General features: G+C 38.9%; 1 protein-coding gene across 1 annotated transcript; it reads left to right on the top strand.

The window, feature by feature from the left end:
* Nucleotides 1–2,022: 2,022 nt before the first annotated feature.
* On the top strand, nt 2,023–10,680 carry LOC103718489 (DET1- and DDB1-associated protein 1). Its single transcript, XM_008807343.5, has 4 exons — nt 2,023–2,309; nt 6,894–6,954; nt 10,235–10,296; nt 10,382–10,680. The coding sequence occupies exons 1-4, from the start codon at nt 2,223–2,225 to the stop codon at nt 10,469–10,471; spliced, it is 300 nt and encodes a 99-aa protein (XP_008805565.1). The 5' UTR covers nt 2,023–2,222; the 3' UTR covers nt 10,472–10,680.
* The last annotated feature ends 4,886 nt before the right edge of the window (nt 10,681–15,566 follow it).

Below are 15,566 nucleotides of genomic sequence, written 5' to 3'. Positions count from 1 at the left end.
CCAAATTGAGCATGATTTGATAATAAATATGGGCTCGTTTGGTTCGCGGAAAGCATTTTCCTTTCTAAAAATATGATTCCTGTAAAGCATATTTCTAGGAAGAAGATGCATAGAAAATTACCTTTGGCATATTTGGTTGACCATGGAAAAGTGACAAATTTCCAAATTGCTTATGTTTGGTTGACCATCCATTTTCCTAGAAAAATTATGTATAATTTCTATTATACCCTTAATAAAAATTAGATATTTAATGACTCTTTAATGCTGAAGGGCTTTTTTGGAAAAAAATAAAAATAGAGTAACTTTTCTATGTTTTTCATGGGAAAGACTTTTCCATGAAATGTGAGAAGCATATTCTCATGGGAATGCAACTTTTCTGTCTCTCTTTTTTAAAAACTCCAACCAAACAAGAGGCATTTTATTACTTTCTCGTTGACCACTTTTTCCTCTTCTTTTTTCGCAAACCAAACGAGCCTTATATAGCTTTCATTACCAATTGGTTAGGAGTTGTAGAGGAATGTTGAAATATCCGTTCATTGCGGGCCCTCCAGAGGAACCAGGCAAGACATGCCATGAGGTGTCTCAACCCTTTCTCTGCCTGGTTGCAGAGAGCTTGCTCCAATTCCGGCAAAGAATTAGGGTGAAACCTGACCCCAGTTATGACAGTGAGTTGCTGCCATCAGGCTTTTGCAAAGGAACATCTCAGCATCACATGATGGCAATCCTCTACCGCAGTGGTACATAGATCACAGAACTGATGCTCTAGGGGAAGAGTATACATAGCTGCTCCTTACAAGGCAACCTTCTCCACAATAGCTTCCACCAAAATGTTTTTGACTCTCATTGGCACATCTGACTTCCAAATCCATTTAAAGGAGGTGTTCACAAACGATGCATTTGGCTGCTTAAGAATTGGATACACTTCTACGATCACACCAAAGACCCTGTGCAATAGGAATAGTGCAAATCTGTGTCATCATATCAACTGAGAACAAAGAAGCCAACAAATCTCCATTCCACATCCAATTAGGCGTTATAAGTTCTTTAACTAACAATGTGCCATGGTCACTATCCATGTTAATTCTTTTCAAAAACAATATCCATCTTAACGAACGTAGGCCAAGCCACTAATGGAGTTGGGGCTATCTTTGTGCCACGGCCCTTTGAATGCTCTGTTATCGTTTGTGCTTCAGACTAAATCTTAATTTATAGAGGAGCGGTGAGAGTCAGGACAAAGGGATTTTAGAATTTTTCTTGAAGGTCTTGATTTTGATCAGGATTTCCTTTGTCCCAGTTCGTGGCTGAAAAGCTATATTTAAATATACCCAAGCGATACATTAGAAATATGATTCATTATGAATAATTTATGGAGAGCAATAATTCTAATAAACACCTCGAAAGCATCAATTAATATATATGCCCCAATCGATTGCCTTCTAATAAAATATTGACATTTATAATAGCAAGGACATCGAGCTCTAATAAAATATTGACACATCATTCACAATGGCAAGCCGATGTGCGCCGGTGCAAGGCAGCTGAATGATTTCTTTTCACGCTTTTCTGCGTTTTATGGTAACCCTTGGGGAAAAAAAAATATATAATAACCCATCCAGTGCTGCACCAATAATTTGGCAAAATAAACCGTTGGATCCCGAAAAGTCCGCTTCGAGATTTGTGCAGCGGATGAAGAGGAAGATTGGAGTATTCCGATAGCTGTGCAAGATGCGATCGAACGGTTGATTCTTTCTCACAAAAAAAATAAAAAGACCGAGTGATGGTAAACACGAAGAAGTGCGTACTTTGACGCACTAGTTTTTGGACACGCAAGATCACACCCATCCACTAATATGACATCCAGGAAAGACAGCGTGGGTGAGGCCCGCCTGAGGTCTTTCTCCGTTCTTCAAAATTGGTGCAAATAGATCCATAACTAATCACGAGAAAACCGCATGGCTGTCCTTAGTTTCATCTGGTCCCTTCTTTCCCTCTCAGGTCTCATCTTTCCCCTTTATAAAAGAGTTCTTGGAGGGAGAGAGTTTTCTCCTCTGTGGGCGAAAGCCGAAAGGACGAGTAGAAGGACTAAAAACTCGAGCGCGAGCGAGCGAGAGAGAGAGAGAGAGAGGACCTCGTTTCTGCTCCCAGTGCCAAGCCCCATTAGTTCTCAAAAGGCCTATATCGCCTGAGCGAAGTTAAAGGGTGCTGCCGTTGAAGAATCGCAGATGGGGTCTCTGCTTGGCGACTGGCCCTCCTACAATCCTCACAACTTCAGCCAACTCCGACCCGCCGATCCTTCTGCCCAGCCTTCCGTAAGCCCTTCCTCTCTATTTGATCAGGATTGTTTCCCTCTGTCATCTTTTTTCTAGACTTCTTTCTCTATTTGATCCGGATTGTTTCCGTAAGTTCTTCCTCTCTATCGAACCGTTTCAAGATTGCTGTGTTGCATCAAATTCTTTATTTGGGGCTCTGTTTTAAACCTTTTTGGCAAATCTTGTGAGGTTCTACTAGAAAACCTTTAGCCGGCCGTGAAGGTTAGTCGGAACCGATTTGGATTCGATTGAAGAAGCTTTCCTCTTGGATTCAGATTTATTTGTACTTTGCAGGTAGAAATTATATTATGTTTTGGAAGAATAATTAGAAATTGCATATTGAGCTTCAATCAGAGAAGAAAAAGGTTGAGGAACAAATAAACGAGTGCTGGAACAAACAAATGTTCGATCAACCGAATCACCAAAAAATTTTCTTATTTAGATTCCTTTCAGCTAGTACTGATAATTTTTGCTTTTCTGGTAAAGCTGAACATGGCTGCATGTAAGCATGCGTGCGTGTGTGTTTTGATATGTATACATCAGCCCCCAACCATTGTTTACTATCTTCCACAAGAATTGCTCTATGCAAAATGTGGACATGGAAACTTCTCCTTCTATGCTGCTTTTATGTGGCGCGCATCCTTATCATGGGGTTTTCTCTTGTGTGCCGCTTCGAATATGATTTCTGCTTGTTACTAAATGAGTACAGCCTATGCTAATAGTAATGCCTAGGCTTACTTTGATAATGATCTCACCATCTGTTGTCTTTGGTCTCATAAAGCTATGATTTGGGAATGTTAGTAAACAGCCCAGATCTCACACCCCTCGAGATTTCATTAGGATCAAGTCCATGAGATATTAGTGTCAAGAGCATGCAACAATTTGGATTTGATCCAGCTAAAGAGCTTGCTTGCTCTCCAAACTCCTTAAGCGAACATTTTAAAGAACTTTAAGAGTCATTAGAAAGTACCTAGGTGTCATATTTAGGGTCTTTTGACTCCTAAATTATGATGCCTTTACTTACCTTTTTGGTTGTTATTTTTGAAGTTTTGAATGTACTTGGAGTTTTAGGTTGATTATGAGTTCCTTCTTGAGCAAAGTTTGTTGGAAGAGTCTTGAGAGACATAATAAGCAAGATTAGAGCCCTTTTAGGATTGAAAAATACTTTCACGGTGCTTGTCAAAAAGTATCATGAAGAATCTAGCTGTCGTTGCAACCTGACACATTCAAAAACCCAGATTTTAAAGTGCCTGGATAACAGTGATTTAAAGGTGCTGTGTGGTTGCATGATTAAGGACAAAGTGATAGAGAACCAAATGAGATGGTATGTGTGTGCACAACAAAAATATGAGGAGTCTTCGTAAGGAGAGTTGCTTGAATTCATATTAGAGGGTCTAGAATGAGGAGAGGAATACCTATGCTTACATGGTTCGAGTAGCGAGAGTGCATTCAGAAAATGCTTATAGTAACACTGGAGGACTATTAATGTGGGTTTCTTGATTTGTTGGACACTTGAACCCTTCATCATAGTCCTTAGCACCAAACAATCCAACTATCATGTCATCACCATTCATGTCAATGTTATTACTTCTATGTGAAAGTCATTAATTCTCACTCAACGTTTTGCAAAGTGATTAATAGTTTTATCAAACTAGAGAACTATAGGGCCAACTAACTATATATGATCGTACATCTTTGCATGTTTAGAAAAAAAAAAGATATTAATATGGCCCACGTAAGTTTTCTTGAAGTTTCTCAGTTGAAATTCCTTGAGAAATCTAGACACCAATCGCTAATGTCGCTTAACACTGCAAAAGATTGTGCTTAATAGGAATAGTTGGTGAATGAGATTAGTCTTAGTTCTTAGATAAGCCATTAGAACTAAATGGTCTTATAGTTAGAACAGATGAAGTGTTAAATTAGCTTCTCATTTTCAAGGTGCCAGGTAAAACCCTTCTGGCAATGAAATGAATAATGCCACTACTCTTAGCAACTAAAATTTTAGCTGCATTGACTGCTTTAAGGGCGAATCATCAGATGCTGTTGAATCGAGAATTCAAGTTAATTGGACGGATCTAGAGAAGCAAAACATGAGTAACATAGAGAAAACCAAGGTAACATTTGAAGTATAGGTGCAGTCAATGGCAATACTACTAGCACTGAGCCAATGGAAAGTATATTGCCCTTTAGTTTCATTACATTATGCTGCCCATAGGTTAAGTGAGTTAGCCAATAGAAGATTCCATATGAGTAAATGACATTGCTCAATGTTGTGTGACTTGTTTCCTTTTGCAAGAACACCAGTCACTTGGGCTTTGGAAGGTAATTTTTTGTGGTAAAAACTCTTTTTCTTCTACTTAGTCATTATTTAGTTTAATGTGTCTGTTTTGAGCATCAAGTAGTGTACTATTAGAAATTGTTAGAGCACTTAAAATCGTCATTTTATATATGACTAGGTGAGGCAAAACCATCATCTTGATGGACATGATGGTAGAAGTTCAGCTTAAGTGGTTTCAATCCTAGAACAGCTCAAGTTATGTGGACACTAGGCATAAGCATATATGATGTAACAGATAGCAATAGAAGTTGATTTTGAACATGTAATTGAGTTGCCACCAAGGTAGTAGCCTGGTGGTAAGGGGGCGATAATTCCGCTCAAGTTGCCCGGGTTCGAAACGCGCGGGCGTCGATTAAATTAGGGGACCGGATGCCCCACGCCCGGCTGGCTTGTTGGCGGTTATGCTTTCCTTCCACTTGTACCAAGGTGGCGCTGGGGTGACGTACCCACACGTGAGGCGGTGAACCCAGTGGGGTGAGCCCACGGGTCGGGGAAGGCACGCGAAACCTGCGACCTGTATCGAACATTCCCTGGTGGAAGGGGGGCCCAGTAATGGGGCTGCTACGCGGGTGGGCTGGTCCCTCCCCCTCTCCTCCTATTTTTGACCAAAAAAAAAAAAAAAAAAACATGTAATTGAGTTTAGATGACTAAATGCCTGGTTTCATGGATCAGGCACGGCATTAATTAAATACAAGCAATATGCCCCGCTATGTAGGGGGAGGAGGAGGAAATCTAACAGAAAATAGTAATTGTAACTACAACAAAAACACCAATATTAAGAATTGAAATAAAAATTAGAGAATAAATAAAATAAAATATCTTGCCATATTGAAGTGTTAAGAATAAAAAAAATAATGGTACTTAGAGCATTGAATAAAGAGTAAATAAAAAATTAAGTTTAAAAGAGTGAGAAAATTGAAAACAAAAATCATATAATATAATTTTTATAAAAAAATTCAAATGAATGAGAGAACTTAAAAAACTATAGGGGCTCGTTTGGTTCGCGGGAAGCATTTTTTTGATTCTTTTAGTTGCTGATTTATGGATCGGATTTCATTCGACCCATGGTTGGGAACTAATGATTGGTTCGGTCCACAACGATTTTGGATTGGTTCATAACGATCAAATTATATCTACTCCTAAGAATATGATTCCTAGGAAGCAGATTTCTAGGAAGAAAATGTCTAGAAAAGTACTTTTGGCATGTTTGGTTGATAATAGGAAAGTGACAGATTTGCAGAGTGCTTATGTTTGGTTGACCATCTATTTTTTTAGAAAAGTTATGTGTAATTCCTATTATACTCTTAATAAAAATTAGGTCTTTAATGCCTATTTAATGCTGAAGGATTTTTTGGGAAAAAAAATAAAAATAGAGCGATTTCCGGCCCATGGGAAAGTAATTTTTCCATGTTTCTCATGGAAAAAACTTTTCCATGAAACATGGGAATCATATTTCCATGGGAATATAATTTTTCCATCTCTTTCCTTTGAAAACTCCAACCAAACAAGAGGCATCTCATTACTTTTCCGTTGACCACACTTCCCCCCCTTCTTTTTCCGTGAACCAAACGAGCCCTAGATTTTCTAGGAGGTGGGGAGGGGGGCGGTGGTTTCACCAGTTGGACAACAGAAGAAAAAGAGAATTAAGTAGATGATGGGGAAGAGAAATAAGGAGTCTTCATTAATTGAATCTATTAAAATGCTGAATCTAATAGGAAGAAAGTTAAGAAATGATTTAGAGAAGGAATGAAACTGACATGGCATGTGGGTTTTTCTATGATTTTTAACCATTGTTATGGTGTTTGGATACAGGGGAACTTTATATGTTGATAGAGACCAATTGTTTAGGGCATCCTGGTTATGCCATTATTAATTTTAACGTGGACTGAAGTGGGAAATGAGCAAGGAATGGCTCTTTTAGGGTGTTACTGTTCATATTTTCTGATATCCAATGCTATGTATGTTAATGGAAGCAATTTTCTAGTCAAGATGTTTCCAAGTTTAGTTCCATACAGTGGACATTCCTGACTTGTCGGTCGTCATCCCACATAATGATATTAACAATTTCTTTAATTGCATGTAGGGTGTACTGAAGGGGCTGTTAGTCATTCTTGTGCACATTATTCACATACTTGGCTGTTGATCTGTAACTTTTGTTGCTAGACTTAGAGATTAAATTTTTTGCACAACCGTTCAAAGAATTTTCTTTTTGTGTTTTTCTGTAACAATTTCATGTATATTTTCAGAAACTCACGCCTGTCACGTATCATCCTACTCATAGCAGGACTCTTCCCCCGCCTAATCAAGGTAATTTCAATGATCTTCTCAGAGAATTAGCTATTAGTGGCTCTTGTTTTGAGACATTGCTGCAAAAATTGATTTTAGATCCTATCTATTTAGAAAAAAAATCATGCAATTGCTTATATATCTCAACCACCATGACATGTAAAATATCTAATTGCCCTTGTCTTTGATTCCAAAAAAAAAAAAAAAGATACAATAGGATACAAGTGCTTTTATTGAAGCACCTATTATTTGTTTTTTTTTTTTTTGGGGGGGGGGGGGGGGGAGGGAGGATTGCAAACATGCTAACTGTCCAAAGTAGTCTATGTTCAGATGATTCATGCTTCAACAATTAGATGCAAATCTGTCTCAATTAACCCATCTGGCTCAAGGGTTCGTACTCCCCACATGGAACTAACAAGGGAAAAATTCTTCTTTAAAGAAAAAAGACTTCTTTTTTTTTTTTTGCTTAAAAATGCATGATTGAGTTGCCTTCAGCATCAAGGTCCTGAAAATCCTAAAAAAAATTTGCATTCCTCCTCAGCTTTTTGGCAGCCTCTCTTCCCAATTGTCAAGCCAGTCCACTGGGTTGTTTCCTTTTGCGCGAGTATGTTATCTCGCCATTAAAAACTGAGATTAAACTATCTGAATCCATTATTAACAACCTGCAGGATATTATTCTTAATAATTTGCATCTGCAAAAAGAAGACTATCTATTATTGAACCTGACTTTATGCAGATGTTCTGCTTTCTCTGTGAAGATGTATGAGACCTACTTAATTGCCCTAGCCTTTGCCACGTGGATTCTCACCTCTTAGCTGCAGTTCTGGATCTTTTTGTGATTGTTTCTGAGAGTAATACCGGATGCTCTATGGTTTTCCCCTTGAATACATAATGTACCAGTCTTTTTTAGCACAGCCTTTCATTTAACAGAAGCTTCTTTTTTGGTAGAAAGGGTTAGTATATTACCATGTAGTTAACTTTTGATATACTGAACCATTACTGTCAGCTGTAATGAGAACAAAAAGCTCCTCTGATATGGCTTACTCCCAAACTAGCTTCATTCCTTTTCTCAATCTAGATACCTTTAGCATATTAGCATTCTTCTTCATTCCTTTTCTCAATCTAAGAAAGTTTGGGCTTGGCGAGCGAGGCATTCGCTACTTCCGAATCGGAGTCTGAATTTTCCTTCTTTGGCACTCCCAGATCAGTTACGTCGATCGGCCATAGAACCAGTTTTTGATGAGTGATAGGTTGCCCCAAGTTCTATTCCTTCCTTAATTCAAGAAGTTTGAAGTTGAAATGGTTGGACAGAAAATCAGCTTCACATAGGATCGTGCCAGAATTTATGCGCTTTCGATTGAAAGCTCCTTCACCATTGGCACTGTGGGCTCATGTCAAAGCGATTGAACTGCCTTAAGAAAGGGCTTTAGCGCGGAATTGCCGTATATAAAGATATAGGTATACCCCATAGCTCCAACCAAGACATTGTTAAGCTAAACCTCGAGAATCAATTTCGTATGCAAACAAGGTATAGCAAGGGGCATGTCTGATGAAAAGTACCATCAGTACGTAGATGAGACGACACCCCCATCGCCCAATCATGCAAAGGCTAGCTTCTTAGTCAGCAGCATATGCGGTAGTAGTATCAGCACATCCAGTAGCATCCCTAGCTTGCTTCCGTAGCCACCGAAACAAGTAGCCAGATATGTATGGAAGATCCAAAGCTAGCATGAGTAGATCCAGGTCTAGATTCAGTCGTTAATCCAGCTGACCAAGCCAAAGCTTCAGCAGTGGCTTTTGTCTATTCCGCCGATCCAGTCGCAACACTGGCTGTAGCGGAGCATACTGTTTATTTATCTGCATTTCCTTGCCTTGGGAACTGCTATGAATTTTTGCTCTCCCACGGTATACACGATCCAAAAAATCTTTTTAACTGATCACATACTTACCCCCGAGGTTGCAAGTACGTACATGAAGAGCAAGGTTTGATTTTCCAGAGGTAGGAAGATGGAAATTCTATCCCATGCCAGTTTCTGGAGGAAATGTTGTTCAACATTACTTGGATGTAGTATTAGTCTAATGATGACGGATTAGATTACATTATAATTTATTTATTCATAAATAATTCACGTGCACTTCACATGCCCCAAACTAGTGTTCTAAGTATTCTGTACTTACTCTCCTATATCAGTGCCTTAACTAAAAGTTCTCTATGGGAATATATATCTTCCAAGCACATGTTCCATCATATGTTATCCACCATTTGGAATTGCATTACTCTCCAACATTTGACTAGGCAGTGGAAAGGTGACAAGGTTGGGCAGTGGACCTGCAAAAAAGTGGAGATTCAAACTTTTGTGCCCATGTAGATATTTTTATCAGGTATTTGGATAGTATCCATGTCCTCCAACATAGCTCTGAGAGATATTTCAGCTAAGCTGCATGTTCCTCTTTCTAGCAATAAAGAAATAGCCATTAATCGAAATTGTAGCATTTCGTCAGTCTAGGAGTTAGATACTGCTCCTATTTCCAATACTTTATTCATCTTCATATTGTTATTTCTGATTAGGACAGAAGGGAAAAAGGGTAGGGATTTGCTAATGTAGGTTTCAGATATTAAAAGAGGTCATCCATATGTAGATCAGGATCCTTGTTTTTCAGAGACATTGTTCCCCATCCAGGACTGGCTTCTCTCCTTCTTGCGGCTTTTAAACAATTGCTTGGATTCAGAAACATTGACTGGAGCAACCTCGTGTTTTCTTATTGTTATCCATATTTGGATATACTAAACTCATCCCTATTCTTCTGGGCACATTGACTTGCAAATCTTCATTCATTCTGAGATCTTATGTTACATAAGGTCAACATAACTAGGACATTCTAGTTTGACAGAGCACTAAATAATGAGAATATAATTGCATTTTACATATGCTAACCTACCTGAGCACAGTCAAGCAGCATGAGTTGGGCAGACTGCCTAGTTTTGCTGAGCTAAGCCTTGTGAAAGACTATCTCCAATATCTTCCTTCCAGTTTCAATCTTCTTCTGCCTGGATCAGTGCATATCCAGCTATCCTATCCCAACACTCACATATGTCAATAGAACTCAATTTTGTTGCATGCTCACATGTTTACAACAATTCTCTAATATTTAAAAATTACTACGTCGCTGTTAGCGTCAGAGCTTTGAATTTCATCATGATCTCTGAAATTTGAGGCATAATATTGATGTCATGTTGTATTACTGAGCAGATATTTCCCATTTTAACAGTTTTAACAGCCTTTTTTGTCCCTCTTTGTAGTCATATCAACTGAAACCAGAAATATCCTTTTGAGACAATTCTATCAGAAGCCAGAGGAAAAGGTGAAGCTACATCTTAGATATTCTTTAAGCACATTTCTACATCTGCTCTGTGTCCTTAATTTCTCATGCTTTATCTATTATGCAGTTGAGACCAAAAAGGGCTGCCTCGGATAATTTGACTCCTGCTCATGGCTCCAAGCAGCTTAGAGGTGCCTTTGCAGATGGTTCCAACTAAGCTTCATCACATGGTCTAGGTTTTTTTTCATATGTCCAGTGTGCCTACTCCTACCTTGATATCTTCATCATATAGCAGTCTTGATGACCATTCTTTTTTTTTTGGTCGATGGATGTTGCATGCTTTGCAGGCATGTGGTGTATGTGAATAGTTATAGTTTCTGAATGGATGAATTAATAAACAGGGAAGTAGAATTCCCATTTGTGATATGTTGCACATCTCAGAGCATTCCAGTGTATTTTTTTTTTCCTTTCTTAGATTGAATTTTAACGGGTTTTTGGTTGTATACCACTTATCGGCATTTAATTTCCATCTGGAAGATCCTTCTAGGCTGTTATGACAATGGCTCATGTCCATGATACTCAGCAATATTCGAAGTACAAGAAGAAATGGTATGTAGGTCAAAGAGGAAATAGGCAGAGGAAACAACTACCCAGATTTAATCTACTAACATTTCATGGTACATCCTTTATGGAACCAAAGGTTAAACCGGAATACAGTCTCGAACTTTTGCAAAAGATTGTAGTAGTTTGATGATGCGGCTGCATTGTTGAAGTGGGGTTTGCCCAATGCTCATACCCCTGCTTGGGAACCGGAGATTTTGGTTTCAATGTGAGGTGGGGCATCTCTAAATGTTAGTTGGTATCCAGGCAATTATTATAGTCCAAAAGCGACGGCACTTGAAAGTCATTGGAAGCTGGATGTTACGGTACAAGGAATTATCGGATAGGGGTTAGCACTTTGTTTCCATTGATGCTTGTCTGCTAAAACTGGGAACACCGTTAGTGGCCGTTCTGAAGGAAACACACATTGATGAAAATTATAATATGCCTTAGCAATTGCCCAAAACTAAAAACAAGCATTCTCCACTGTAACGCACGCATAGGAAGAAAGGCACCAAAATTCCTTCAAGGAAGCATTGTCCTTGAAGTTGATGATAACGCAAAACATAAATCATAATATAAATGCAGGGAAAATAAAAATGCAATCGTCATGCTCGTGCCATATACATAAATAATTAAATATTTTCAGTAACGTACCAATAATTATAAAAAATCGTTATTTTTTTACTTTTTCTGTGGCACAGTTCTCAACCAATAAAATAATATAGTATATAATAAAGGTATAGCCTTTATTCGTATTCGAGATACTGATATTGTTAAATTTTCAGCCTTTGGCAAGGTATGGTAGCCACTGAGATGTTAATTACAATAAAGATTGAACCAAATGTATGATTCCAGCAAAGCACCACCACAACAGTGCATCAGACAAGGCATACTAACTCTTGGATACATAATTTTTGACGCTTGCAATAGTTGAACAAAGTATGAGGATCTGTATGGATGCGTGTTTAGTTTCTTATTGATTATGCATTGCATAGATCTTGGTATTTGTACAGGACTAAAGAACCTAAATAACACCTTCCGTCTGGCTTTTTTGGGTGAAATTCTGGATTGTGACAAATGATATCAGAGTGGACTTGACCCATAGCCTATATGAATTAGGAGACATTGTAACACCGATTCATGAAGGCTAACCATAGATTAATCGTGGTGCTCGTGATTAGATTTTGAATAGATTTAGATTTTTAACGTGACGAGAATGCTAGAGCTTAAGTAAGAAAATATGTGAGAATCCGTGCGGACATGCTTATAGCCCCCATATCGGCTATGCACCGGTAGACCTTGGGTACTTGTACAAGGCCAAGAAACCTAAATAATATCTTTTGTTTAACTTTTTTTTGGGTAAAATCCTGAATTGGGACACAAATTTGATGAGATTGAAGCTAATAAAAACCACAAATGCCTACCAAAATGCAGCCCAAACTTTCGGCGGAGTGACATCGTGTGGTTCCTCTTCCAGGTTGCCCTACGAGATGGCCTCCCGTTGTGATGCATGTGGCCTTTGCCACGGAGACCCCGGTATTTCTCGCCAGTCCACGGAGTAAAACTGCTTATAAAATAAAATATTTATAGGTTCCATCCTTCAAGGATTAAAGAGAAATGAGGTACATGCATTACTTTAGCCCAAAATACAAGGACAGATGCATAAAATAAAATGGTAACGGATATTAATTCTGTGACATTTTGTTGGGTTGAGTCATCTAACCTCGTTAACCCAGTAAGAATTAAGCACCCTCAGTCCTCCGAACATACGACCAGCAGCTATCCCCTCAGAGACTGACCTCAAGTTTCGTCTCTTTATATAACTTCATTCGTGTAATGCTCTGGTTCTTGGGCTTCCCACAAACAATACCCTTTGGGAGTGCGACTGCTTTCTTTCTGCCTCCACGTCTGACACCTGTACATATCCCTGCATGTTATGGAACAGACCAATTAAAAAAAAAATGAAAAGGAGGAAATCCTGAAGACCTAAAATTGCAGTCGATGACAAATATATCTCAAGCAGAGAATAGAGTACGTACAGGTTTACTCCAGCAATAATAAAAGAAAAGTGCATGAAAACAACAACCATAAAACATATATTTATGGAGAAGAACTGCAGTTTTCTCAAAATTTACTTTTAACATAAGGATGACTCTTAAATCTCATCTGAAGATGAGGGAGTGATATGAGAAAAGAAGTCCACTGGCTTTTGATTGTTGCTTAATGTGGTCCTCTATGCTTGTTACTGGGTGGCATTCAAATTTGAGAAAACTGGAAAATGGAACTGCTTTATATGAAAATTTAAAACCTGTGACTACTGCAACAGCCAATTGTCGATAGCTCCTTTTGATTAAGTTACATCATATGGAATACTTACAAATCGAAACTCCATCTCTAAATAGACAACCTATCAGAATTGTGGCTAGCATGCAAGTAACACACTGTTGGTTTGACACCCCACCTTGTTCTATCATGAATTTTTTTTTCTAAGCACATTTCTAAATTCTACCTGATGTCTTGAAGATAGAGTTGTCCGGAAGAATTCTTTTACTTTGATTCCAAGACATCATCAGATAAGACTGGCAATTTTTGGCTATTTCATTTTAGGCACCTCCCTTGCAACAATATGTGTCCACCTTCAGTATGCACTACCAAGCGTGTTATCCCTTGATCCTAACCGAAGTGAGCAGTGTCTCATGTCGTTCAGGGCTTCAACAGTTATCTCCAAGCAATATGCGTCCTCATGCAAGCTGAAAAAAATTATATTATATGTTCTTGTTGTTGCTTCATAAAGTCTTCTTCTTTTCCATGCAGTACCGGATTTTTATACCATTACCATAACCCTCAACTATTTGTGATCGGTTCTATAAATCATTACTGACCAATTATTTCAATAAAAAAATCTGGAATATAAACAATTTATTTTGGATGGATTAAAACAATAGTTATTTTTATTCATTGATCTAAAACCTTTTCTTTATACATGGATTTCATAAATTTACAAATACTTACTTTTTAATTGTTGGGGGTACATGTGCATAAGCACATGCCCTCTAAGTAGCTAAGATATAAATACTCCATGCCGGATGTTATTAAGCAGTCTCCTGAAAAAGGCTTGGCTTTTTTAGCAGTGCCCACCCATTCTGTCTCGCCTGCCTTTCCGTTCCTTCGCAAAGCGCAAGATATGCTTGTCTTTTCTTCCCCAAGAATTTTGCAATCTCTATATCATTCATTTTATGGCTTCCGCCGGTCACCAACTTCGACATGCTTGTCTTTTCTTCCCCAAGAATTTTGCAATCTCTATACCATTCATTTTATGGCTTCCGTTGGTCACCAACTTAGGCCTTTACGACTTGCTGAGACCAGATTGTCTTCGTTTTAGTCTAAGGGGTTGGCGGGTTTGGTCCTTAGAGAGCCTCCTGCAAGCCAACCAAGCTTCTTTAGGAGTAGGTCTTTCTAGCACAAGCAATTTGTAAAAATAGGTAGTCCTTGCTTCTGATCTTCAAGCAGCTAGGAGGAGCTAAATAATAAAGAAAATGCAGCTAGGAATTTAATGCCAGACACCGTGATGGTTGATATAATTTCAACATTTGGTCAAGTACATGCTCTTCCATCTGTTTTTGGTAAAAAGAGTGATGGCTTACATACAATCTTATGAGAGAAATACATAAAAATCCTCACATACATCCTCTGTATCTCCTAGTCCACATAAGCTATGAGCCGAGTTCACTTTGATACCATTTATAACAACTTAGAATCTCATCCAGAAAAATTAATCGAAAGTTATTTTTGAAGTTTTTTAGTCCTATATAAGTATTCAAAAATTCTTCGGCAAATAATCGATGTGAGACTAAATATACGTCCGTATGGATGCTCACACAAACTAACTGGAAAAACTCTCAGTGAATGCTTTATGCTTATGAGATCAGCTGCCCACCGCATGATATGGCGATAGGAAAAGTTTGGAAAAAAAATGGCACATATAGTTCTAATATTTCGAGGTACGGGATGCTAAGAGGAGCCATTGCCATTGATCCAAGCCACCGCAATTTGCAAATCTCTCTCTAAAATAATTCTGTCATATTGAAAATTTATCACGGCTGATCTCAACCCATACCAAGCCCCTATTACTTCCGCCGTAGGCAGTGAATCCATTGAAAGTGGGAACTGCAGCGGCTGGAAGAGCTTGGCCATCCTCATTCCATCTCTTGGCGGCTAATGAGATCGCGTTCCCTAAAACTCTTGACCCGACGACCCACAAGCGGGCCGGACTGAAGGTAACATCCGACCGCGTGCATATGAGCCAGAGTTGGTCTGAGCGGGTTCGCCTGCGTTCACGTCCGCTAGAATTTTACGCCGGCTGTTTTGAACCCGGACCCTACTTTACGATCACCATCGCTTTCCCTTCAATCATAAAAAAACAAGAAAAGAAGGGGTGGTTCTATATACACCCCCCCTATTGCTCAGGACACCCCCCAAAAATTAAAAAAAAATTAAATACTCTCTACACCCCCCATTTGCTAAGGACACCCCTAAAAAATTAAAAATTCCTAAATTACCCCCCACCCTCCCCACCCCCTCACCTAAATTGCTCTCTACACCCCCCAAACCCCCCCCACCCCGCTCTTCCCCTCCAAAACACCTCGCCAACGCCCAAAACCCCCCCGTTCCCCCTTCTCCCTCTCGTCGCCGGCATTCTCCCGATCTCC

The sequence above is a fragment of the Phoenix dactylifera genome, chromosome 3, assembly GCF_051530095.1.
Source record: "Phoenix dactylifera cultivar Ajwa chromosome 3, Ajwa_hap1_PhDact_Kaust_v1.1, whole genome shotgun sequence".
NCBI lineage: Eukaryota > Viridiplantae > Streptophyta > Magnoliopsida > Arecales > Arecaceae > Phoenix > Phoenix dactylifera.
Note: the sequence above shows the minus strand (reverse complement) of the source record. Positions and strands in the feature narration are given on the sequence as shown.

What these genes read in the sequence shown, in the direction of transcription:
- LOC103718489 (XM_008807343.5), top strand. Translation starts at nt 2,223, where the DNA reads ATGGGGTCTCTGCTTGGCGACTGGCCCTCCTACAATCCTCACAACTTC. An exon ending in ATCCTTCTGCCCAGCCTTCC is followed by an intron (nt 2,310 to 6,893) that starts GTAAGCCCTTCC and finishes GTATATTTTCAG; the next exon opens with AAACTCACGCCTGTCACGTA. An exon ending in TCTTCCCCCGCCTAATCAAG is followed by an intron (nt 6,955 to 10,234) that starts GTAATTTCAATG and finishes CCCTCTTTGTAG; the next exon opens with TCATATCAACTGAAACCAGA.